Raw genomic sequence first — 26,008 nt, 5'->3', positions numbered from 1 at the left:
ATGTGTACATATCAATTGTGGTTGAGTACTTTGATATCTTCTGTTAAGGATCAGGGCTTCTGTCATACATAAAGTGTAAGACTTTGCACAAAGTGCTTGTTCTGTTTGTTGCTTTTATTGATATTTGGCTGAACTAATGTTAGTTTAGGTAACGACTGACACTGCGTTTCAAGAGCTCAAATGTAGTCTGCTGTATAAGGATGTATAGGATGATTCAGCTAGCAACAAAATGTCTTGATCAGCTCAATTGAGGAAACTCACAATAGGCAACAAAATCTGTTTCTGGACTATGAATTAAAAAAGTAAATTCCTCTTATGCTTGCTTACAGTCGTCTCAAAATATAACTTTATTTCCCCCTAAATTTAGTTGTGACACATTCTCTCTATTTTCCATGCAGAAAAGTAGTGCTCCCTCCCCTTTTTACTAGTTTAACATAATTCTGTGATTAATCTTTTCCAACCTAATAAAGCATGTAGCTACATAGCTTTGAAGTGCTGGATATGATGCCTTAAAAACACAGCCATAAACTTCAAATCGGCTGTAATAGTTAGCGATTCTTTAGTAAATGCTCTTTAGCATCATACTTTTGCCAGTAGAATGGCTGTATTTCAGTGTTTGTCTTAATAAACCTGAACTGTTTCCTGTACTGAGTCAGCTTCCAAAATTGGATATGTTAGACTTTGAAGTTACCAAATTTCTAACTTAAACAAAACATTAGTATAATTTACCATTTATGAATGCAGAGTTTTCTGATGGAGTATTTTGCGTTTTTAAGAAAGATTTCCCCTCCCCCCCATCCTCACAATTGCAGATAGTTCTTACAAAATAAAAATATTGTGACTGCTTGGATGTTCTGCAGTACAATGTCTTACATTTGAAGAAAGGACAAATGAGCTTTTTTGAAATGAACTGAAATAATGTCAACCAGTACCATGTAGAATGAGACCCACTATCTTCTTTTTTTTTTCTATTTTCTTTGTGGCTTTGATATTATAGTGGAGCTTTGTTCTAGTGATTGCAGCTAGTATAAAGCTTTTGTTCTTTCATTTCAGTGCCATAGTTAAGTCTATGGATTTTAGCCTTACTCAGTGAAGAGTTCCAACCTCAGTTCTATTTCTTGCCCCTGTGCCCAGGACTAATTTCTTGCAGCAGGACTCTGGTAGTTGATTGCATTAAGGCATTAATTAAATGTCTAGCTCAGTTGTTCACGTTGCTTTTCACACTTAAAGGATGGAAAAATAGCAGGCTTTTCTAGATGTGGCGTCTGTTCTCTGACTACTGGTGCTCTTTCTCCATTTTCCATTCATTTACAGCAGTGGTGCAAAGCCAGAATCTGCTTGACAAAGCAAGCCACAACACACTGTTAGTGTGCCTGTAAAATTGGAGAGACGTGTTTATTTGCAGCTGTTCATTTCTTGTTAGTGTTAAAACATTCACAAGGTGTATCTTTCATGGATGATGTTCAGTGCATTGAATAAGTTTTACAAGTTCTGTGGTGTATTTCTTCAGCGCTGGCTTTAAAGCTAAGGCAAATTTAACTTCTTGGGAATAATATGTTTTATTATACTTTTTAACTTGCTAACTTCAAGTAAGACTGTTCATGTGCACTTACCATAATGTCTTAATTAATGTAAATATGAATAAAAACGTTACCTCTTGTGGGATGGAATTTTGAACTGATGCAAAACTGCTTCTAAAAATGAGTAGAAGTTAGTGCTGTTTCCTTTGTCTCTGCAGCCCTCCCTGTAGAAAAAGAGGTCTATGTCTAATACCTGTGCAGTATATTACAGTGTAGTGTGGGTGAATGCAGTGGGTATTCATGTCTCATGTCTCTGTTGACTGAGTGTTAAGGATAAGTTACAATACAGTAATCTCTCAAACTACGTAAGCCAAGCAAAAGCAAATATCCTGTTTGGCAATTCTGAAGGTAAAGCAATCATTTTGGGAATAAAGCATGTAAATATTTATTGGAGGACTTGTCCTGTTGTTCCATGACCCTGAAAGGGATCTATGGTGTGTTATGGATAACAGGTTCCACTTATGTGTGGGACACAAGACTGTTATCAGGACAGGTAGGACAACTGCTGGATACATGTGTAAGGTGTTATTAAATATGTTGTATCTTCTCATACTGTGACGGATTATGCAGAGTGGAATCAGTTACTAAAGGCTATAGTAGCCATGAAAACCAAAGAAGCTTTATCAAGAAATGGTATATGCTCTGTCATGGTATTCTGTTTCCTCACTCTCATAAAGAAAGGCTGTTTTTGTTCAATAATTTGTGAGAAAATATAACACTGGGAGAGGGAATAAATTCAATCAGGAGGCTTATTGCAAAAGTGAGTAGTTGTGCCAGTCAAGGTTAAATGAAAAAATAAGATATAAATGTGACAGACCATGAAGCTGTCTCTTAGAACAGGTTGTTAAAGGTGCGTGCTGGCTCCTCACTCAAACTCTCATACTGGGATAGGATGCTTTTACTAACAAAGTACTCTGGTTCAAACAGAAGTTGGAGGCATACATTAAGGTTTGTTTTATACTCCTTTCTTTCATGCCCTCAGTCATCCCTGCTGAAACTCAGAGGAAAGAGTTCTTATATTGTAGATTCTTGGATAGAATAGGTTACCTTCAAAATACTTGCACTTTCCATGTCTGGAAGACACAGGATTAATGTTCATCACACTGTGCTTATGCTTTAACAACAGCAAAAAAGACTTCATATTTTAAAATTATACATGATACTATGACAAAATCTGTAAACTTTCTTTAAAAATTGGGAAGACTGTTCTGAGAGCTGATGAGCATCATTAGGAATGCCAAATACTTAGGTCTTCAGTGAATTCTTTCATCTAGCTGATCATCTGTAGTCTTCAGCATGGTGGCAAATTACCCTACTGATGAGGGATATCTGGTCAAGTGACTTATTAGGGCTCTGTTTCTCCTTTTGTATCTGATCAGAAGGTCTTTTTGGGTTTGAGTGGGGGGTGGTGTGTATTGCTTCTAAAAGTTTTTGCAAGTTGATGTGTATGTGAACATATGTACCCTGGCAGTCAGGAGGTCCAGATCTTCCATATTGCAGAAGAAACATTTCTGACTAGCTTTAATTGGGAACTTCAATATAGTTGTGTTGAGACTGGATTCTCAGTCTCTCCCGTTAAGAGCTTCAGCATTTCTAAATAAGTTGGGTTTGTCAGTTTTTCTGTCTCTGCCCCTGTCTCCAAAAGAAAAGTCAGGAAATCCTGCAGAAAAACTTGGAACAGTTTTGTAAACTCTTTGGGGTGATGCAGGAACAAGATTAGATTCTGTATTCATTTAATGTAGTTAATATTTTACACATGGGAATTCCCAGAGTTGAACAATGTAAGTTTAGTATTTTTCCTTTATCCCTTGAAAGGCAACAGTGAGATCAGGCTTAAACCTCTTTTTGCAGATATCGTACTGTGCATTGGATTATTTTGTTGCCTTTCTAGCTGCAGTAAAAAGCCAGCTATAGTCTGTTTTTTAGATTTTTTTTTCATCCATGTGAAATAGGAGGACTGTCTGAATGACTTAATTGTCTCGTGATCTAGCCTTAAACAATCTCTTATAAACAGACAGCAAAGCTACAAGTAATGTAGCTATTGCATGTGAACCAGCTATAAAAACAGGTATTCGTTTTGCCATTTCTATATAAATAAATGGAGAATTAATCTAAATGCATGTGAATTTCAGTTACTAAATAAATGTATTCATTGGGGACATATAATGATTTTTATTTTGAAGAGTTAAGGGAATATCTGTAAACCTGAAATAGTCTTTGAAAGACAGTAGCTGTTACTTTCTTGGCCAGATTTTTTCCACTGTTAACAAATAAAGTAAGTACAACAGCTGTATCTAAGGATTTAATGACTTGGGTGACAACCACTGTGCTCCAGAAGTCTTCAAGGAAAATGACTGGTGCTGATGTTCAGAGAAAGCCACTCTAAATTCTGAACTCATCTGTTTTGAGTGGGGTTTTTGGGTTGTGGTGTTTGTTTGTTTGTTTTTATTTTTAAACAAATGGGTTTTTTTCCCAAGGTAGTATGTTTGTTACAACTGAGGACAGGATGCAAAAGCAGAGGTACATGATGAGGGGAGGGGTCTTAATGTATTCCTAGTTGGTCCCTTCAGCTGTCAAGGAAGTCTGTCAATGTATTTGCATTTATCTTCCTAGTGTTCTTCCCAAACTTGATGTTCTGAAAATTAAAAATTTGAGAAGGTTGTCTGTTGTTCCATGCTGAAAATCAGCTCATGTTCCCTGGGCCTTCAACAGGTATCTTTACAAAAAACAATGAATTCTGAAACCTCAAGGCTTGCTATGGAGTAACACATGGGCCAGCTCATTCAAGTGGTGGTGGTATTCTGCTGATAGTTTCTCAAATTGGTGGACTGAAAATGTTGGGATTATTTTTAAAATCTCAGCAAAGAAGACTTGATGTTTCAGACTTCTGTGAGAAACTTTTGTCTCCAGCCCTGCAAAGCCATACTCCAAACTCCTGGTGACACAGAAGTATGCAGGCTTCCTATGGAGGGATATCTGTAGTTTATTTCTGTGGGTTTTTTTCTGTTGTGGGGAGGAATGTCTGTAGCTCTTTTCCATGGTACTTATTTTGGTGTTTCACAATAACAAGCCACACAGGAGAAGAACACAGAGCTTTGGTTTTCTCACACTTGCCTAAATATCAGATAGGCCAGCCTCTGTGTGACTAGAGGTGTCAGGTGAAATGGATATTCACAGATTGCATCAGCTCAGTCCAAAAGAAAATTTCCCAGTGTTGGAAGCTGAGTTCAAGGCTTATCTAGTGTGGAAGTGTGTCCTAATGGCTTTCATTTGTTAGGATTGCATTGTTAGGATTCACCACAGTTGATGTTTTTATACTGTTCTGTCTCAATGAATTTTAAAGTATCTGAATTCTTTCCCTTTTTTTTCAGTAATTAAGAGAACAATACATTTTTATTTTGTTAAGAGACTTTAGAGCTTTGACAGACCATCAGGATCACATACCAGTATTTTGTTATTCCCAAGGGAGTTGCAGTATGCAATGCCAAATTATATTGAATATGCCATCCTACCACTTGGTTCTCTCTATCTTTTTATCCCTTCTTTATCCAGTTAAATCTAGATGTAGATCTCTTCTGATGTTGTCAGACTTGTTTTTTTTTTTCTTTGTCTCTCTGGAGTTCCTCAGATTGTGCATGTTGTTTAATGCATTTTCAGTAAACAGTGAGTAATTGAGTTGTCAATTCTACTGAGTTTTTCTTAGTTTTGAGGTGAGATATATGAGGTATTCTAAAGCTGACTCTTAATGTCCTCTTACAATATTTAATTTTTTTAAGTTATTTTTAAGTCCTCTGACTGGATTCTTCTAGCTTTCTTCAAGCATTCCTCATATACTTTAAGATACTTCTCAGCAGATAAAGTAGCTGCCCATATTGTTGTCATTGGATCCTGTTAGGGGGAAAGCTGACACAATACTTGAAAGACCATTAAATTGCCTCAGACATGCAACTCATGGATCTTGTGTCAAAGATGGTTAAACAACTTATACGTCTGCATGTCTGGGGTAATGGAGAACATAAAAAGCCCACAGAGGTAAGCAGAAGACAGTAAGTTATCTTTAATGTGCTTTGTGTTCTCCAGATAAAACATTAACATGCCTTAGGGACATATACTTGCCTAAATTGACCTTATTTGCAAAGTTGCTCTTCAGTAGAGACTGTCTGAGTGGTGGTGTTGTGAGGCCATGGATGAAATACAGTTGCACTGTGAATATAAATCAGTATTGTGTGAATAAATAATTAACAGATCCATAAGCTGTGGCCCTAATTTAAATGTTTATTTTTCCTCCACTCCTTGAGGCTTGAGCTCACAAGAACCTAAGCATACACCTACCCTATTTCTGAACAGCAGAAGTCCCTAGCAAAGAGGTTGTGAGTTTTTGTCAATCTGGCTGGATGATTGAAACTTCATATTTTAGAGCATGATATCCTAGCATTGGTGACATTTTACACTGTTGTAGAGTAGCCAGCCCTGTAGGATTTTGACTGAGTCAGTCTTAACAAAAATGCCATTTTGAAAGGGACATCCTGCACATGCTCTTCCCTTAAGTCAGAAGTTGAAAATTAAATGACTCTTGCAGTGTTTTGTGACTGTGTTCAATTCTGAAAGAGTGCAGACAATATAAATACCACTGTTGCATGAGGGAGACACAGATCAGGCTGATTCCTGTATCTGTTTGCCTGGGAATCCACTGCAGCATTACCTTCAGTTTGACAGGCTGCTGAATTTATAATGATTAAAAGCTTCTGTGTACTAGAAAAAAACCCCTCAATTATTTAGGATTTTAGTTTCTGCTCTGAGGAAGAAAGAGGTTTGCTTTTTTCTTCCGGGGAGGATTTGAGCTTAAAATTAGTCTCAAGGCTTCAGTTTGCATTTGTTGTGGCAGCAGGTACTGTTGCCTACAGGAAGGTTAGTTTTTCAGACTGGAGCACATAGAGCAAGATGGTCACAGGAAAGTGGAGTGGGGGCGGTCATTTTCCAGAAATAAAAATGAGGACACAGATGACCCTTTGGCTCTTAGTAGGTCCCTGCTTCTTGTGTCTCCTTGCATAAGCAATCACCTTTCAGTTCTTCCAGAAGGAAAACATGCCAGTAAAATCCATCTGCTCCTCACTGCTCTTGCTGTCTTGTGACGTGGAGCCAGATGTCCTTTACATGGGCTTTTCAGATCTAAAGATTTAGCCTCTGATTTAGACTTTTATATGTGAGATACTTATTGTGTTCTGGTGGCATTCTCAGTGATTGTTGGATGTGGAAAGAGTGACAGGGACAACAGAAACACATACAGACACTGTGGACTTGGTGTCATGAGGCTGAATTGAAGAGCCTACAGATGCCAATGCGCTTTGCTCCATTTTTGTCACATTACTCATATTCCCAGGGAGTGCAGATATGCTAAATCTGACAGGGTTAAAATAGGTATAACCCCTCCATCAATCTGATGGTGTCATCAGGTACTGATACGTTTAGCAACCCAGACCGAATTATGTGGTAGTAACAGGATAGAGTCCCTTTGCTCATGTTCATCACCAGTTATGCCCTTGGAGTCTGAGGGAAGCCAGCAGAAAGGTGCTAGTAAATAAAAATCTGTCAGTCCTTTCGTCCTTCGTATATAATTTCCTAATTTATTCTGCTGTTTTCTGGTGCTATTTTCTGTTGTCCTTATGCAGTGTCAAGATAGAAAAAGACCTCTCTGTGATCTTCATGTTAGGCATGAAATGTAGACAGTGGATATTCCTGGCATGCTGTGTTAAGCTCCCAAGGATTAGCCCTGGCTTTGTACCCTGCCAGCACCAGGCACTAGGTGCCTGTCGTGGGAATACAGGCACAGTGGAAGGTTCTGTTTTCCTGAGCCAAGGAAACAACACTAGCAGATGCACAGCCACAGTGGAGCAGAGTGTACCATGGTGTGACACTGAGCTCTGGAAAGGCTACACTAGGGGAACCTCTCTGTGAGATAAGTCTCTCCTGGGAGCTCTTTCGATGGGGATGGGCAGTCCTCTTGCTGGCTGCTGTCAGAGCTCACTGGGATTGGGTACTAGACGAGACTGACATGCAACTATTGCTTTTGATTAGTGCTGTCAGGTCTACTTCCGCATAAGGCAGACCTGTTTCAGGTTTCTGGGATTTAACAGAATTCCAGCTCTAGAGACTTGAAAGGCATTTTTGTCAAATCAGAAGATTTTTTACAAATAATATGATAGTGTATCTGTTACAAATAATATGATGGTGTATCTGTTTCTTCATGGCCTATTTCCATCCAAACAAAGAATGGAAAGAAGAGGCGTTAAAAATATAACTTGTGTATCTCTGTAAGAGTAGTTTTGGTCTGTGCTACAAACGTTTTGATGTCCATATAGAGCTTTTATCTGCACATATTTTGCCTGGTGATTCATTCGTTCCTCGATTTCCAAACTGGTTCATTAGATGATGTTTGCCTTCTAGGGATTCTTTGTTCTAGCTCCTTTTCCTAGGAAGGAAGTTAGGTTTCAGTGGGGTGTTTTAACTTCTATGGTTTTACAGGCTAATGAGAAGTTCTTTTGATTTCTCTTGGGCACTATTGCAAGGATGGGGAGAGGTGGCAGGTTGGTTTTTTGGGTGCGGGCATTTTGTTGTTAGTTTGTGGTGTTTTGGGATTTGTTTTAACCCAGTTGGTCTGTCTCCACCTTTGTGAGAGCATCAAACTGGGATGATGAGAGAATATTTACAACATGGAGCAGTTCCTCTCTTGGAGAGATGTGGGGGCAGGAGGGAAATAAAAAGGAATTCTTGTGGGTGTCCTGGCAAAATGGTAAAACTTGGTGTGGCTGGGTGTTCAATGGTGTTTGAAGACTGACCGTAGGCCTGGTCAAGTTCTCAAAATGCCTTAATTAAGAAAGGATTTGACAACAGCGATCTAATATTTGACAAGATGGGCTAATGAACTATCCTGAATACACAAGGCTTACTGTAGTGTGCTGTAACAAGCCTTCTGGTTTACTGCTCATTGTGGTTTCCAAGCATAATCATCTTGCATCCCAGAAAGAAGGCGATGTCTTTGATAGTACTGTTGGATTAGGAAAGAGTCTGGAACTACAGGCTTTTGGAAAGATAGATGAACGCACATTGCTAGTGCCAAAGCTCTTCAGAGTAGAAGGAATAGATGAGGTAATGACATGCATGCCCAGCTGTGTGCAGAGGCTGCCCTGGGAACCAAACAAAAACCCCTAATTTACTGTCTTTGTACTTATACTGAATGGGTTTGTGTGGACTGAAGACGTATTATAGTACTTCAGAGTTGGTGGTACATCACTGTGCTGGGAAACAAATACTTTGGTACATGATTCAAAAACATTCAGCGGTGTCATCAGGCAGCGTGCTGTGGAGGTTGGCCGAATGGGTCTGTCTCGGTGCTGGGCTGCAGCTCCTTTGCTGTGCATACAATGAGCTGCTTCATTGTCGCTGCACTGGCCCTCTGTGTGACATTAGAGATACCCAGATGCAGCAACAACATGCTATTTTTAGTTCTGGCTGGCTGGTAAATAAGAACTAGTGAATTTAAAGTGCTATGAATCTTGAGCAAGTAAGACATGCTATTAAAATATAAAAATTAGATTTGTGGTAAAGAGAAGGCAGGTCAGGCACCACTGGGATGAGACCTGTCAGTGTGATTATTCTTGATTTGGCTTATACCTCCTTCAGACCGAGTTGTGTTACTTGTTTCTGGAACTGGAAAAACTGTCAAAGGGATGGATGCTGGAGAACATTAGCTGTGGTTTGGTGAAATGATAGAAGTGCAGAATCAACAGAAAAGTACCTAATTTTGTTGTCTCTAAAAAGATACAAAGTCTGTGGAGAACAGCTCTTCGAGCAACCCTAAAGAAGTAAGCGATGTCACTGTCTTGTCTTCTGCATTTGCTGAAAGATACTTGGGTGGTCCCTGCTCAGTGGCTGCCTAGTAAGGCAGCTACTGACCTCAGGCAAAGTAGCGAAATGTTTCTTTTTGCACAGGAAGGTGGCCAGTGCATGTATTTATAGTCACGGTTGTTTGTAAAAAATGTGACATTTTCTAATCGGTAAAACAGTTACTCCTCTGTTTTCTAGTTTCTAAATTTATTTTAATTTTATTTTTGCCAGTGGCAGTGAACTTCACCAAAGTATACACAAAACTTGTGAGCTCATTAAATAGAAGAAATTTTTATGAGAACTAATTAAATATGGAAACAGCATCTGTGTTGTAGGAATTCTTGCAGCACTGCTTGTTTACCTCTGTTTGAGTGCCTTCAAAACCCAGCTGGCAGAGAACTGTTTTAATATGAATTAATGCCTGATTCCTTGTGCCTCTGCTGATAAATGGAAGCATCTGCAGTGTTGAGCTGCCAAGCTAAACAGAATTTCCCTTAAGCAGCTCTCAAACACTGAATTGTTCTTAGAGAATAGATGTGTTTGTGGATTTGTTAAGACTTTAAATGTTGACATAATATTTGACTGAAAGAAACTATTTTTAAAAATGCTCTCCAGAAATCCTTTCTGGGTGCAAAGCTAAAATATGCCTCCAGGAATATTCAAATAATGTCCCTTACAGTCTCCAAAGAAAAATTACATGGACTGTGACATTGCTGGATGATATATTCAGCTGCTGAGACCACCCACTTCCTCCTCCTCCCATTTCTCCTTTTCTAGCTCCCAGCCCACGGAGTCCCATAGCAGATTGAGCATCAACACTGTGATGCAGTTCGGAGGCTGTTGGTTTTCCAAGTCACTAAGTCGATTTTATTCTGAGGACAAGCCTTGTTTTCACAACATCTGGTGAGAAGAAGCTGCCAGCAGCATTTATGCTATGGGTATCTGCTTTTACTGATGATTTGCTTGTCTGTGTGTAAGGAATAAGAGCAAAGGAATGGAGACTTGATTATTTCTTCAAGCCTATTTTCTTTAACAAGAATTGCTCACTTCTGCCAGTAGCGATTAAAAAACATAGTATGTGACAGTACATGGAGGCTATTTCTTGCTTGTTTATCTTCCAATTGCACTGAAGACATGTTATGGTCCCCGAAATTTTCCTTATCCAACATGCGCGTAAGGCTGACAGCAAAGGGGTTGCTCCGAAACATTCGTCTACCTTCTGGCTACAAGAAAAGCACTGTTATATTTCATACAGGTTTGTGCATTTTTAATATGATGATCAGAGCATGCACTGTGTGAATATCTTGTTTACTTTAACAGCAACTTATTTTTAGCAAATAAGAACTGTAGTTGGCATGAAAGTTTTTAAATTTCATACAGAAGTCTGACTTTTGAGCGAAGTGGTTTCATATTCGAACTCTGTGTGTGTGCACCTGTGCTGAGCTGCTTGTTTGGAAAATGGTTATTCTGTTTATGAAATGCAAATTGGAATTTGCTCTTTCTTTGCACAGTTCCAAAAATAGTATCAGGAAGTCTGTGCTATTAAATATTTATTTCATCCTTTTAATGTTAATCTTCTGGGAGCACTGTCTTTTCTATATCGTGATGGGATGCAAGGGGGAAACAGGGAGGGAAGCAGAATGAATACGGGCTGTCACAATGTAGCTTTCTGTCTGTGTGAAATATATGAATACTTACCTGTAGATATGTTATCATACATGTTGTGGGACAAGCAAACTTTTGTGCCCACTTGTGTCGATTCAAACCTAAAAGGTAAAAAGTTTTGAGACATTCAAGACAAGCGTGGGGGTGTTTACTTCACACCCATGCAGACACAAAACACAACAAACAAACAAATTACAAAATTCTCAGCTGCATCTGACCTGATTTTCATCTTCAGTGGCAGGCAAAGCAAATAAAGCGAGATTATGGAAGCTGAGCTTTGTTCCAGGATATACATGTGTTGTCTTGGGGGAGGGTGGCAGTTGTTTGTTTCTTTGAGCTGGGATATGACATCTAGAGAAACTGATGGCAGTTGCATGTTACATAATATTTTCTCCACTGCACTGTTTGTAATTTTCTTGCATTTTACTTAGAGGTGAGCAAGCAGCTACATAAAGTAGTTTTGCAGAAGCTCTTCCTCTTGGGGATTTCCTTTCTCACTTGAATACCACCCTCTCTGCTCTTATTTTTTTGGAGTTCAGTGCTACCAGTCAGCTTTCCTTACTGTCCTGGCTTTTCACATAACAGCTTAAACCATTTGCCTTGTCATTACTTATCCTTGCCAAAGTAAATCCAGATTCTGAGTTCCTCCTGGATGATAAATTCATTTATGAACATAATACAGGACAACTGTCCAAACATAATACAGGCTTCTATTTGCAGGTTGCTTGTGTGGCTTTAAACTAGGATTTAAATACGTTGATGCTAAAAATTCTAACGTAAAGGATGTCTTTGTGCACATACCTATGTTGCTAACAATGTGAAATGTCCACGAAATACATAATCCAGGGACAAAGTTCCTAAGAGAGAAGGCAAAGGGAGATGATGTTCAGTCTTCCAAATGTTCGTTAACTGCTACTGAACTTTGTGTAATTTTGAAAAGTAAAAATAGATTTCACTGCACATATCAAAGGAATTTAACAAGTATAAGAATCAGTTTGTTGTTTTATTTCATTTGAGCGGATGTGAAAGCAAAACCTGTCTGCAGGATGCCTCTGTGAAATACGATATGTAAAATAGATTGCAAGCCCTGTGTTCTAGTTAAGCAGCACTTCATTAAATAAGTGCTGAATAGACCTTCTGTGTGTTTTCTCTATGTGTGGTATGTACAGGCTAATGGTGCCAGATTGAAAGCTTAGACAGGTTTTTACCTACTTTCCCCATTCTCCTTTGTTGTCCCTGTGTCTTGTAGGAAGTCAGTGTGTTAGCAAAAAGCTGACATATAGAGCTTTGGTTAGCTAGAGCTGAATATACCAAAAAAGTAGGGCATCTGAAAACCAGGTCATATTCTGTAATGGAGAATGCAAGTATGTATAGATAATACTGTGTGTTTTGAAACAGCGGAATGCATTGAAGCTTGTTAGTGATTATTTCAGGTTCATAAAACTCAGCAGCAGCACATCAGGCAGTGATAGTGTATATCACGAACGTAAAAGGTTAATTTATTTTTTTTGTTGTTAAATGCCAGGAGGAGCCATATTTGGTTTTGCAGCACCAGTAGGAGTATCTTTTTTTGTAGTGGTTTAATTGGATTAAAATGTGGCTTCTTTCCAAGGTCACATAAGAAATGTGCACAATGAGCACTAGGGACTGTGTCAGTAAATAAGGGAAGGAGTAACTGCAAAAAGGAACTTCAAGGTCCATGTAGGAACATGCATATGTATGAGTGTTATGTAATGGTTTTGACATAGATTGCACTTTTAATAAGCATTATCATGGATTTCATTCTTTGCTTCCTTTGATCACAGCATAGACCAACTGTCTTGTATGACTGTAGAGCATCCTTGGGATACTTAAGGCAATTGTAGAAATGTAGAGTTTTAAAGTAATCTTGAGCACAGATCAAGTTGAATTCTTCTGTTGCCACATCCTGGCTGACAGCTTTTGGTGCACTAAAAACTCAGTGAAGTTAGAACGTAAGCACTGTTGGGAGGAAGAGGATGGAGCTTGCTTTTGGGTTTTCATTCTGGCTTCAGGATATTTTGCAGCAGCCTGATGCAGTTTCTTCACAGTATGGAGCATGGCTGGGCATACGGTTGTTCACACTGGGGTTAAGTTAGTCTAGGTTAGTCATTGCACTTAAATGGGTCCTTGGGCTGGATGTGTTTGCACTTAGACACCTCCACATGGATGAGATGTAACTAGAGTAATTCAGATATGTTGCAGTGTAAGCATGTAGTAAGCAATTCAAGGGAAGCCAAATAAAATTAGATAATTTTTTTTTCCTAGGAATGGAATAAATCCAGATGAAATTTGCTGTAAAATTTAAAGTGTTTCTTAAGATCTTTCATCTTGTTATCTTGTGTCTAACTTTCATGACTACATTGCTTCAAGGTCATGCTATCCAGAAGTTTCTTTTCTCTTTAAATGCAGGCAGACATCAAAGTGTCATTTTTCCTCAGCAACTGGAAATACAGTACACTTGCATTGTTAGCTGTATATAATGAGTGACCTCTTCAGCAAAACAAAATCCTGTAACCTTCAGGAAATACTTTACCCATCCTTTGGCTTCTAAAGCTTACTTGTAGCAAGTAACTGCAAAAATCTAAACACTTCAGAATGGCATAAACATGGCAGATATGAGTTAAGTGGCAACCAGTCTTTCAGTGATGAAATATTATATTTGCTTCCTTTATTGAACCATTTAGGATTCTTACCAAAGGATGACTAAAGTGCTGTTATGTTCTTCATGCGTCAGTGGTGTGACCAAGCAAATTATCTCTGTGTAATTCTGTATAAACCATGAGAGAAACACATTCTTTTATGAATAATTCAGAATAGTAATTTGGAGTTGTTTATTTTTTCTTTTGCATAAAGATGAAATTCCAAACAAGAAACTAGTTTTGCAAGTGGAGATAAAAGCTCTTGTGCCTTTTGTTCAGAGTTTTTCAAGGATCATATTCTGTTTTGTCTCAAAATGTTTTCATCCAGCCCTTCTTGCTGCTTTTCCTCTCTTTCCTTCCCCTAAGCAAACTGTACTTGATGCTCTTACTGGTGACTTCTGTTGCTTACTAAACTTGTCATTTCAGCAATACAAGGAGACATCACAAATGTATTTATTTGAGCAGTTGACATCCTCTTTCAGTACGATTTCTTTCCTAAGTCCTCCTTCAGATCAAATTGGGAACTATAAAATTACTTCTGTGCATTGCAAAGCAGTGCTCTTAAAGGGCTTTGAAAGCCCCGGGTGTTGCTGTTCATATGGTGCTTTTTTTCCCCCCCTGAAGAATAAGTGAAGAACTGGTTAATGTCTGACACTACAGTTTAATATAGAACCATAGAAAGATACCCAACACACTCAACCCTATTAAGTATTCTGAATCTGAAAGTCTGATGGAGAAATTTTATACAGGACGAGTATGTTAAATATTTGTGTCACCAGCCAAGGAAAAAAAATAGTTCAGAACTAAAGCCAGCTTATCTGTTCTAAGCAAAAGAAGTTGAATAGCTGGAAACCATTCGTAATGGGGGATTTTGAATTTAATCATGTTCCTGTTTAAGTCAATGAAATTCTGCTCCTGATTTAATCTCTTCAAGACTGGGTACTAAATGACCCGCCTGATGTGCCTGATTTCAGTCTTAATAGGTCATAGTTTCTGTAGGCAAGTAGGTGATAGCTAAATGGAGATTCTTATTTTCAGGTGTCAGGGCTCTGTGTTTTGGGGTTTGTAAGTACAGTTTGTGCTCTGTACAAGTCTCATCCAATGGATGCATTTACAATAAGTATAAAACGAGGATAACCAGTATTTTCAAAGGAAGCCTGGATAGCAGGAAGGAACTGCCAAACCTGACCAAAAAAACCCCAAAAGAAACCCCACAACCCAACCCAACAAAAATGTACCAAAGTCAAAACAATAACTTACATGTGATGTTAACATTTAAACTGTGCATATATTTAATAAGGTATGAGAGTGAATGTAAATGGGGAGCTTTGCCTCCAAAAATCTTTGGAGAAGGAACAACTGGTGTGCTGTGGAAAGCAGATGCTTGGTAACTTGCATTCTGGCTTTACTGTAGGAAGTGATGTTGTTTTTTGTTATTCCTTCACTTAAAGGGATTAATTATATGTGAAGGATGCCTCAAGTATTTGTCAATATGAAATAAATAGAATTGTTGCTTCCAGCTCAGCTTCATAGAAGAGAAGTTAATTGGAGAGTAAATAAAAAACACATAACAAATGATCTGTGGTAATTGCATATTCTATGAGTACATTTGTTCCCACTTGATATGTCTAATAGGTGAAAAAGGTCTGGCTGCAAGTTCTATTGCTGTGAAGTAGTTAGAGTTTGAAAATTTCAGGTAGCTACAATTACACTTAAAAACCTGAACAGCTTCTAAATTACTTTGGGGGATTTCCAGTGTGGTAAAACCAGGCTTAAACTTCTAAAAGCTGCCTCTACCAGTTTTGCAGTTTGTGCAAATGTGTCTGTTACCATAGTAGAAATGGCTTGCAGGATTCAGATAAACAAAGTATTACTACCTATTCAGTCCTTCTAATTTGAGCTTTCTAAAACATAAAGCAAAAGCTTTTTTGGAGGAACATGATACCATGAAATTTCATTGCTAGAATGCAGTGTTTCAAGTATTTGCAGCCAATTGCCTCGCTGCTGTTTTGTGTTACCCTGCTTTCTTTGTTGGCACAGAGAACTGTGTTGTGTGAAGATGAAAGAAATTTCTTGCATCTCCAGTTGATTTCATCATATGTTACGTAATGTGGAGGCAATCTTGAATAGATTGGGACCACACTTACCACTCTCACTGCCATGAATGGCAGGAGGTGACAATTTCTGTTTATAGAGATTGGCTGTTAATTTGCTGTTGTGTAATGAAGCAGCATCTCCACTGTTTTTATTATTTCAAAAAATTATAATCTCTGCGTGTTGCAATACATAGGAATAACCTAAGTCCAAAATTGATGGATTCGATGCCTTTAGGAAAGTACTGGTGTTTCAAACAGCTTTTGACTGTTTCACCAAATATCATACCAAAACCTAACTTATTTGGAAAATTATTTTCAAGCAGACTCCCATCTCTCCGGGCTTGTCTTCTCTTCTTGCGGTCCAATGGAATAGTGTTGTTATCAGAAAGGTTTATTTTTAAGGGGAGGTTTAAGTAATGAATTTCAACATGATAATATGGTCAACTACTGCTGTGGAATTATTAATTAATTATTTATTAGCAGTATCACCAGCCCTTTTCTAACCATGTCCACCAACAGTTGCTCTTTCCCATTACTTTTGTGGGTTATGGAGTATTGTTTCTGTTCTCTGTCCTACAGGGAGAAGAAAATAGCATTTGATCTTCTGAAAAATGAATGTATTGGCAGTGTAACTTACATCTTAAATAGTGTAAAAAAACCAAAAACAAAAACAAAAAACATTCAATTTAGTTGTCCAGATACTCAAATGTGGAAGTAAGTAAGAAGAAGTAATCCCCTTAAATAACCTGGGTTGTATCCGGATGTGATGTTTCTTTACAGTTGCTATTTATTAACCTTTCTTTGGTATTATCTTTACTGATGTCTAGTAGTTGTAGTAAGAGTACTAATAACCTTGGTTCCTGTGTTCAACTACTGTTTAAATGTAGTTTTGTACTTCTTGTCATGATAGTGTGATGCTTGTGCATTTATAGCAAGTAGAAGATCTTCCTCAGGACACTTGTGTAAACAGTCTGTATGTGACGTTATGGAAATATTTCTAGTTAGGCAGGAAATAGGACTGCTGGGAACATCTGTGGTGAAATTCTTTTAGTAAAAGCTCATCTTTTTCTTAAAGAGAATGTCCTTCAGTAGAAAAATCAAGTGTTACAAATAATACTCATTAACTACTTCACTTCTGTAATAACAATTTAAGACTCTGTGATATTGCTTACATTAGAAGCACCTAAATTATTAAAAATCTTATGTTTGTATTTTTTACAAGAATAGACTTTGTGCTAAGCCTTTTCAAATATTTGAAGTGGTAAAACAGGATTATTGGAAATGCTTTCAACAGAAGAATAAGTGAACTTTCTTACAAAGACTCTCGCAAATTATTTCATTCCATATAAAACAGAAGGCTATAAAACTTTGCTTTTCTTAACCGTGAGCATGGGCCACTTGTATAACCAATATAAAATCATGGCTTGCTTATTTCTACAAATGTTACTGTACAATCTGCTACCTGCTTAATTTGTTTATCAAGTGAAGACATTTTGCCAGTTTAAAAGAAAAATGGTCCCCATATGAAATGAGTAGCATAACCTTGTTAAACCTGTGTTTCTTTATCTCTGGAGGGACTTCTTAGCTTGGATTTAAGATCAAGAAAGGCAAGATGCATGGGTAATGTGCAGTGAATATTTTTCTTGCTGCCTTTGTTAGTGGCACAAGTAGAGGTGTTTGTAGTTGGCGATCTTTCATAGGAATTAACCTTACGTATAGGTTTTGGTCCTTGTGGGAAGTTGTGGGTTACCCCGGTGAACACCACAGTTGCCTGAGGTACCAGCTCCTCAAGAAAATTTCTGTAGCCTACTTTCCCCTCTCTCTCTCCCTACCCACCACCCAGCTAAGCAAAACTCTGTCTGCCATCAATGTAGTTGTTTGTTAGCTTGAACAGAAGAGACTCAAGGAAACATTAAGTGCAAAGAGTGATGTGCTGAATGTTTTAAATTTCCTCCACAGAAACTGCTTGGTCTCCACAGCAGGCATGGCAAGCAGTCACTCCCTAAGGGCAGCACTAGTACCTAATACCTAGCACTAGGGGCAGCCTTTGCCAAAGCAGTCTTACATTGCGCAGTTTGGTTAGGAGTCACTGGGAAGAGACGTCCCTTATCTTCCATATGTGGTCAGCGGGCAGTAGAAGGACTCTGTGCTTCTCAAAGGGTGGAGACACATCTTGTGACTGATTAAAGTGCTGGGTGGTGCCCTGTTCTCTGTTTTCAGCTTGGCAAGATGTTGTCACATAGGCTGTTAGCTTGTGTGTAGGCTGTTCCCAAAACAATGGCGTGCAATTTCCTAGGCAGGTCCCTGGGGAAATATCTTTGCTGCTTAATAGCAGGAAAACTATTCAACCTGACAGGAAATACACAAATAGGTCCTTAACCGTGATGTGGTGACTGCCAAGATTTATAGAAGTGCATTTTGTGTGTCTTTTGAAAAGGGGATGTTCCAGCAGCACTTAGAGCTGGTATGAGGCACTTGAGATGTGCTATTTTCTGTCTTGACCTTGCAGTGAAGCATGGAAAAGACTGAGTTCACATGGATGATTTTAACCAGCAGCAACTGCAGTGATTATATTAAGATGCTGTTATATGCTGTTGACCAGCAAATTGTGTTTCACTGCTAGGGTAGCTTTAAAGTACTGTTTCAAGGTTAATTTTAAACACATATTCAATTATGCTGGTATTCTTTAAAACATGCTGTTGTCCCCTAAAATACATCTTCCTAAAGTTGTGAGCTTATCTCTAATTTTGATAGCTGCTTAAATTTTCCTCATTCTGCTGAGACTTTATGTTAATGGTGTTGATATATGTGATCAAAAAGGATGAATAGCACAGCTGTAAATTGGAAAAACAGCTTCCACTGTGTGAACCAGCCCAGTGAAGGTGGATATGTGCAAAAACCATTTCTAGTGCCTTACAATATCAGTACTGATCTAGAGTAACTCAGTGTCTTAACAGAGCTATTAAACAGTTGTAGAAATAGATAATCCTCCACCTAGATACGGGAAAAATGTAATACAATTTCTCTTACGTTATCTTCTAGACATGACAGGGTAGTCATCTGCCAGTAGGATGAAGGTAAGGCTCTGCTCTCTTGTGTGGAAATGACAGTACAGATTAATACTTTTGTACAGTAACTCCTTGGTTATTCTTTAGTCATGGGAAAACACCAGATCTGGGACTGAACGTGAACTCATCAAATTAAGTCAATGTAGCTGGGGAGGAGCAGCCTCCTGGGTTGCCATTTGGGGCTGTGATTGAAACCAATCGATACCGATTGGAGCAAGGTCATGGAGTGATACCATAGTCAATGGTGTTGATACAACTGCATTAGCATGTTCTGCATAGCTCCTAAGAGCTCTAGAACTGTAGAATTCTAGAATTCTTGAAGGGATTTGGCAAGTTGAACCGTTATTGTAAACTTTACTTTTCTCAGTTCGAGCCTATAAGGTTAATCATGCCTATATCATCACTGATTTTGATTTTTTTTTAGTCCGTGGGGAAAAAAAGCTTGGTCTCTGAATTGTTTTATGCTCTTGTTTATATTCAGAAATTTGCGACTTCTCTAGGAAGTGAGTCTGTTTATAACAGTGAGTTTGGATGTTAGCTGTTTGTTTTGTAACTTGAAATTGCAAACTGCCATCATCAATTTTATGAGGAAAAGCGTTAGAATTTAACTTTCTAGTGATCTTTTGGTAGATAAAGTATGATTATTATGGATAACTTAGCACTGATTATAGTGCTTCCAACATGCTTGGAAGTGCTAGCACTTTGCTTTTTAAAGAACATCATCAGTAAATTTGAGTATAATCTGGATTTGTCTTTAAATAGATGTAGAATTTCATAAACAGGAAGCTGTGTTTCAGCTTCAGAAACAGTTTTGGCACAAAGGCAATAATAGAAAATATAGTCAGGGCTCTGGAGGCTCTTAAAATTCCCACTGTCTGCCCTACTTTTTCTTCCATAATATCCTTTAGGCAGCATTTCAGTGCCGTGGTAAAGTCAGTGACATTTGTTACAGTCATGTAACATCAGCTCATACTAGTGTGATTAAATAAATAGCTTCTGAGTTCAAACTAAAAGCCATTCTGTCCTCTCTATCCAAGATAGCTGCAGACACTGCGCAAGAAAAAATGTCGCATATTAATGTGCTAGTCTTGTGGTCAAAAATATATTTTCCAAGTCTCTTTTGTACAGTTGTTTCCAATGAAAGACTGTGGTTCCTTGCAAATTACTAAGTCTTCCCTGCACTCTTACTCTGAAGGACTTTGAGTTGTTGAGAAAAAAATAGAAATATCAAATTCTTGAATCTAACAGTCTGAGCTCATGTATGTACTGACAGTTCACTAATGAACTAGTGAAGAAAGAATTACTACGTTGAATTAGGGGCAGCACAATTGATGAAGTGAAATTCAGTGATTCAGTTAAAAGTTCCAAATTAGTTCTGGGTTGGTTTGGTTTGGGGTTTTTTGCCTTTCCTCCAACAGAGTGGACGTTAGTATATGAGCAGAAAGTGGCTTGCAAACTTAAAAGCTTACTTCTATACGCTGTAAGAGTCCTGTTTGAATTTGTTTGAAGTTCCTCTTTCAAGAATCCTTCCTATGCTTATTGGAGCCAAGTTTTATACATAGATATAGAACTAATTTATGATGCAAAAAAAATTAAGTTTTTGAACTTCTCTTACTCGGATTTGTAAGTAACAGTGTCTCTTCCAGTTGCTTGATGTTTATCCCTAGCATACTTATAATTTTGGCCAGCTCTTTTGGAAGGAAGCATGTTGAAGATGACCTTGTATCTGACTTTCAAGAACATAGGAGACTGCTGTGCATGCATGAGAGCAGAAGAGAAAACTTCTCAGCTAGCCTGTTAGTATCTGTGTGAAATGTGGCGTGTAGAGAGGTTATTGTCAATGATTTAATCTACATGAAATCAGATCAGGTTTGAACTGGAAGAAAATGTACCATGAAAAAATGTAGCAGTGTTTTGTGGTAAGACTTAAAACAGTTGAGCAGTCTGGTGAAATGCCTTTTGTGTCTAGGTAGTGTTTACCTTGCCTCAACAAGGAGTGATGTAAATGGTTTCTGGAGGCTTCTTCCAGCCCTATGTTCCTGATGTTGATCATGGTAGGGTGGACTATGGTATGTAGGAAGGAACATGTTCAAGTGTTGCAGCTCAAATGGTTCTTCCTTTCTGGCTGTTTCAGACATTTCACCCCTGATCACATGTGAGAACTGGGATCTTCAGAAAGGCTGAAAAAGGAAAAAGGCTGTATCATTCTGGTTTTGTGTGAGGGTTTTCTACACAAGTGTGGAGATGTAATGGGCTTCTTCCTGTAACACTACACACACATGCCCGAAGTATATCCAAGAAGAATGTGGAGTTACCAAGGGATCAGGATTTGCACTGAGGAGGCAGTTAATTGCATCTGGGAAGGGTTTGGAGATAGTATGAACTAATCATGGTGCGATTCACTGTCCCAGTTGACTCTGGGTCCTGATTGTGTAGACAGAGGCTGCAGAAGGGCAAAAACAGGCCATGTCCTGTACTTGCAATGAAGCAGTAGAGGGCACCAGACATTAAGGAGCAACTTCTTGTACAGGAGTTAGTAATGGAGAGAACAGGCAGAGGAAATAGGAACAGAGAGTAGTGAGGGACATCAGTCTTCAGCATCACTCTGTGCTTGTTTTTTTGGGAAGTTGTGTGTTTCGTGGATAACAAGGCACAGCTGCAACTATAATAAAAAACAGAACTGCTTCAGGTGTTTCTTTGCCTACTCAGAGATATACCTGAACTAGAAACTTAGTTAAAGCCCTTATGTAAAATAATTGCTAACTTCCAATATGGCTTTTTTTTTCCTTGTAAAGGTAGGGAATTTGAAGATTTAAGGTTGTCTGTGGTATATATGATGAATTATGTAGCAAAATTCAAATACCTAACATGAGGATAGTAGACTGAGATATAGTTCACAGTCTTTAGTTCAGTCCTCATTGACCAAAGCATCAGCACACTGTAACAAATCCTCATGCAAATATTGTCCATTGTGTTGTTATCTTTGTCATTAAAAATGGATGACAGTGGGGTTTTTTAAGATGGATGAAGTTGTTTCCTTAATGTATATAGCCAATCCCTCTCATATCAAAACACCCATGCTTTTGGGTTTGTATTACAGTAAACTAGTTCTGCCATCTTCCAATTTGTTTTGTTTTTCCTCAGTCAGTGGTGTATAGCACTGTATGCGTAACTAACGTGTTAGGCTTTGTCCTAATTCAGAATAAGCTAAAATCCCAAAAAAAGTCAAGAATCAATATTGCCCTTGATTATTTAGGAAATAACCTGGACAACTCTGATGCACTGGCAGTCTAGCTGATGCATGTTAGAGTTGTTTTCTGTAAATTGCATTACATTTCAAATTTGTTTGTTTAGTTTGCGGTCATCTCTGGGTGCATGGTAGGCTTATTGATATTTTTATCCTTGCAGATGATGTGTGACTCATATTCATGCTTGATATGTACTAACTAGATGAAAACTTATTGATGAAGTGTATTGTGAATGCAATAGTAGGACAAAATCCCTTTTTATATTAGGTGTTCAAAACTCAACCAGTGTTTCTGTAAGATAGGCCTGTAGTACATAAGAAGTGTTACGGGCACCATGCTGACATTGCAGGGTATTAGGCTTGCGTGTGTACTGTGCACTTAACAGGCAGACATCTGTCTCATATATTAATTGCACACTTAAAGGAGTCCAAGACTTAAATATTAAGTCCTTTGTGAAACGTGATTTGTAAAGATTATCCCTTTCAATCTTCTAATCTACTAGAAAATTTGGACATTGCTGCTTTTAGGTGGTTTTTTTACATTCCTTCCTGCCATCATTACTGACTTTACCAATCCACCGCTACTCAGCTTGACAAAATGTGTGGCCATTTGTCTCACCCAATACTATAGCTTTGTCAAGAACTGAAAAAGAAAGAGCTCCTGGTGAAATGATAAAGAAACATGTAACATTAAAACAGCGTAGGACACAGTTCAATAGTGTCTTGATCACTGGTCTTTCCTTCAAAACTTGCCCTTTAAAAATGCACAGGCTGACTGATCAGGCAATTGCAGCAGTGATTTTGCTTTTCTCGTCTTTTTGCTTTTATTTTGGAAGTCACTAGCAATTTGGAAGGTAATGCATTTTCTCAGATGTAGTTTGATATCTTTACAAACATCATCATCTAGCTCACTGTGAAACTTCAGTATAAGGTTAAGGGAGGTTTTAACACACATAATCTTCAGAAATGTGAGCAAGGCTAAATCAGCATGGAGATTCAGCATAGTAGCGGATTTTACCAGACTACTGACAAATGAAAATGTGTGTCATTAACATTCTTCCTGTAGGGGGAAAAAGCAGTGTTCCAGGTGATAAGTCATGCCTTGGACAATGTCCTAAAACAGTTGTACAAGCCCAGTGCTGTTTTCAGTAGGACAGGTGATATCGTAGGGGAACAGAGACACATCATAGTTAATGCCGTGGTGAAGGCATGGGTTTGGTTGAGAAGTATTGAGGCTTTAGTGGATTGTTACTTTTAATAAGCATGCACCCTCAGGGAACCCAGTTCAAAGGCTGTCATGTGGGTAAGAGTCTGTTGGGGTAGGGACTGGAAAGATGTACTGAGGCTTACCTAGGAGCCTCAGTGCAGTGTCACATTTGTACAGCCTTGCATTCCTGGCTGCCCCCGGTGTCTCCCAACTACAGGGAGAGTGAGAGTGTTCTCTTCCATATGAAAGGATGGCAGCGGCATGCTTATAACCAACAGAAAAAGTCCAGACCATTACACTGTTGGGCAGAGGGTTTGCTACACACCGTGGGTTATCGATTTCAAAGTCCAAAACAGTATGAAGTACGTGTTAGATTAACTGGCTGGCATCTCTCTTCAGAACCTCTTACAGGAGTAAAGGACTCCTTGCAGTTGCTGAGCCTGTTGTGGAAATTGTGCAAAAGCTTGTTTAGAAAGGTATACAGTTGGAAAACTGCCCTTGCTTGCAATCTCTTGGTTTCTGCATTTGCGGGTTTCCTCTTCCACCCATGTTTCTGTATAAAGGATGCCATAATGAAATGGTGTTCTTGGTTCATGCTTCATTTGTTGTGTCAACAAGTGAGAAGCTAATAGAGCTGCATGCCTTTTATTATTGTGTTACAGTTTCTAGGTAGAATCATAGAATCATTAAAGTTAGAAAAGACCTCCAAGATCGAGTCCAACCTATGACAGAACACCACTATGTCAACTAAACCATAGCACTAAGTGCCAAATGCCATACTTGAACACTTCCAGGGATAGTGACTGCACCACTTCCCTGGGCAGTCCATTCCAATGCTTAGCCACCCTTTCAGGGAAGAAATTCTTCCTGATGTCCAACCTGAACCCCCCACCTGCACAGCTTGAAACCCTTCCTTCTTGTCCTGTTGCTAGTTGCCTGGGAGAAAAGGCCAACCCCCACCTTGCTACAATCTCCTTTCAGGTAGCTGTAGAGAGCAATAAGGTTTCCCCTGGGCCTCCTTTTCTCCACGCTGAACAGCCCCATCTTCCTCAGCTGCTCCTCATATGACTTACTCCCTAGACCCTTCACCAGCTTCGTTGTCCTTCTCTGGACTTGCTCCAGTACCTCAATGTCTTTCTTGAAGTGAGAGGCCCAGAATGGGACACAGTACATGAGGTGCAGTCTCACCAGTGTCAAGTACAAAGGGACAGTCCCTTCCCTAGTCCCGCTGGCCACACTACTTTTGATACAAGCCAGGATGCCATTGGTCTTCTTGGCCACCTGGGCACACTGCTGGCTCACGTTCAGCCAACTGTCAACCAGCACCCCCAGGTCTTTTTCCACTGGGCAGCTTACCAGGCACTCTTCCTCCACCACGTAGCACTACTTGGGGTTGTTGAATCTCATACTGTTGCCTGTCCAGATCCCTTTGGGAATGCCAAAAGGCCAACCGGATGGGGCACCATTCACCACCACTCTCTGGGCTCAGCTGTCCAACCAGTTTTTAACCTAGTGGTGAGTACACCTGTCCAAGCCGTGGGCTGCCAGCTTCTTCAGGAGAATGCTGTGGGAGAAAGTATCCAAGGGTTTACTGATGTCCAGGTAGACATCATCCACAGCCTTTCCCTCATCCACTAGGCAGGTGACCTGGTCATAAAAGGAGATGAGGTTGATCAAGCAGGACCTGCCTTTCCTAAACCCGTGCTATCTGGGCCTGATCCCTTGGTTTTCCTGCATGTGCTGTGTTTTTGCACTCAAGATGATCTGTTCCATAACCTTTCCTGGCACCGAGGTCAGGCTGACAGGCCTGTAGTTCTCTGTATCCTCCTTACAGCCCTTCTTGTACATGGGCATCACACTGTCCAATCTCCAGTCATCTGGGACCTGCCTGGTTAACCAGGACTGATGATAAATGTTGGAGAGTGGCTTGGGAAACTCTTCTGCCAGCTCCCTCAGTACCCTTGGGTGGATCCCATCCAATGTGGTAGACTTGTGTCTAAGTGGCACAGCAAGACACTAACTACTTCTCCCTGTATTAGAGGGAGTCTGCTCTGCTCCCTGTCCCTGTCTGCTAGCTCAGAGGGCGAGTTGCCCTGAGGATATCCAGTCTTTCTATTAAAGACTGAGGCAAAGAAGGCATTAAGTATCTCAGCCTTTTCCTCATCCTTGGTAACAGTGGTCCCCCCTGCATCCAATAAAAGATGAAGATTTTCCTTGTTCCTCCTTTTCTTGTCAATGTATTTATAAAACCACTTTTTATTATCTTTAACAGCAGTGGTCAGATTGAGTTCTAGCTGAGATTTTACCTTTCTAACTTTCTCTCTACGTGACCTAACGATATCCTTGTACTCTTCCTGGGTTGCCTGCCCCTTCTTCCAGAGGTCATAAACTCTTCTTTTTCCCCTGAGTTACAGCAAAAGACAGGAACTACTAGGTAACAGTTTTAGACTGTAGGACTATTGTGGTCCATAAACATTTGGTTTCTTACCTAATAGCATTGTAACAGATGGGGAAGCATTTGACATGCTAATAGGTTTTGTTTCAGGAGAGACTTGCTCCTACCTGCACGAAACCCTGTGTGGCCAGTGCTGCAAGATATGT

General features: G+C 39.2%; 1 protein-coding gene across 12 annotated transcripts in view; it reads left to right on the top strand.

The window, feature by feature from the left end:
- MTUS1 (microtubule associated scaffold protein 1) overlaps positions 1 to 26,008 on the top strand; it is a 131,726-nt gene that overhangs the window by 65,019 nt on the left and 40,699 nt on the right. The window contains exon 1 of one of the 12 annotated variants that reach the window (XM_051790298.1): positions 9,570 to 10,719. The exons of 10 other annotated variants lie outside the window; for them this stretch is intronic. In XM_051790298.1, the coding sequence (XP_051646258.1) occupies positions 10,599 to 10,719 (121 nt within the window). In that variant the 5' untranslated portion in view covers positions 9,570 to 10,598. Of the gene's footprint in view, positions 1 to 9,569; positions 10,720 to 26,008 lie in introns of those variants that run through there. One more of the 12 variants, XM_051790299.1, reaches the window with a different exon arrangement.

This window comes from Manacus candei, unplaced genomic scaffold (assembly GCF_025592945.1).
Source record: "Manacus candei isolate 608988 ecotype Guabito, Panama unplaced genomic scaffold, ASM2559294v1 h1tg000028l, whole genome shotgun sequence".
Classification (NCBI taxonomy): Eukaryota; Metazoa; Chordata; class Aves; order Passeriformes; family Pipridae; genus Manacus; species Manacus candei.
The sequence above is the reverse complement of the archived record's forward strand: the minus strand, read 5'-3'. Positions and strand labels throughout refer to the sequence as shown.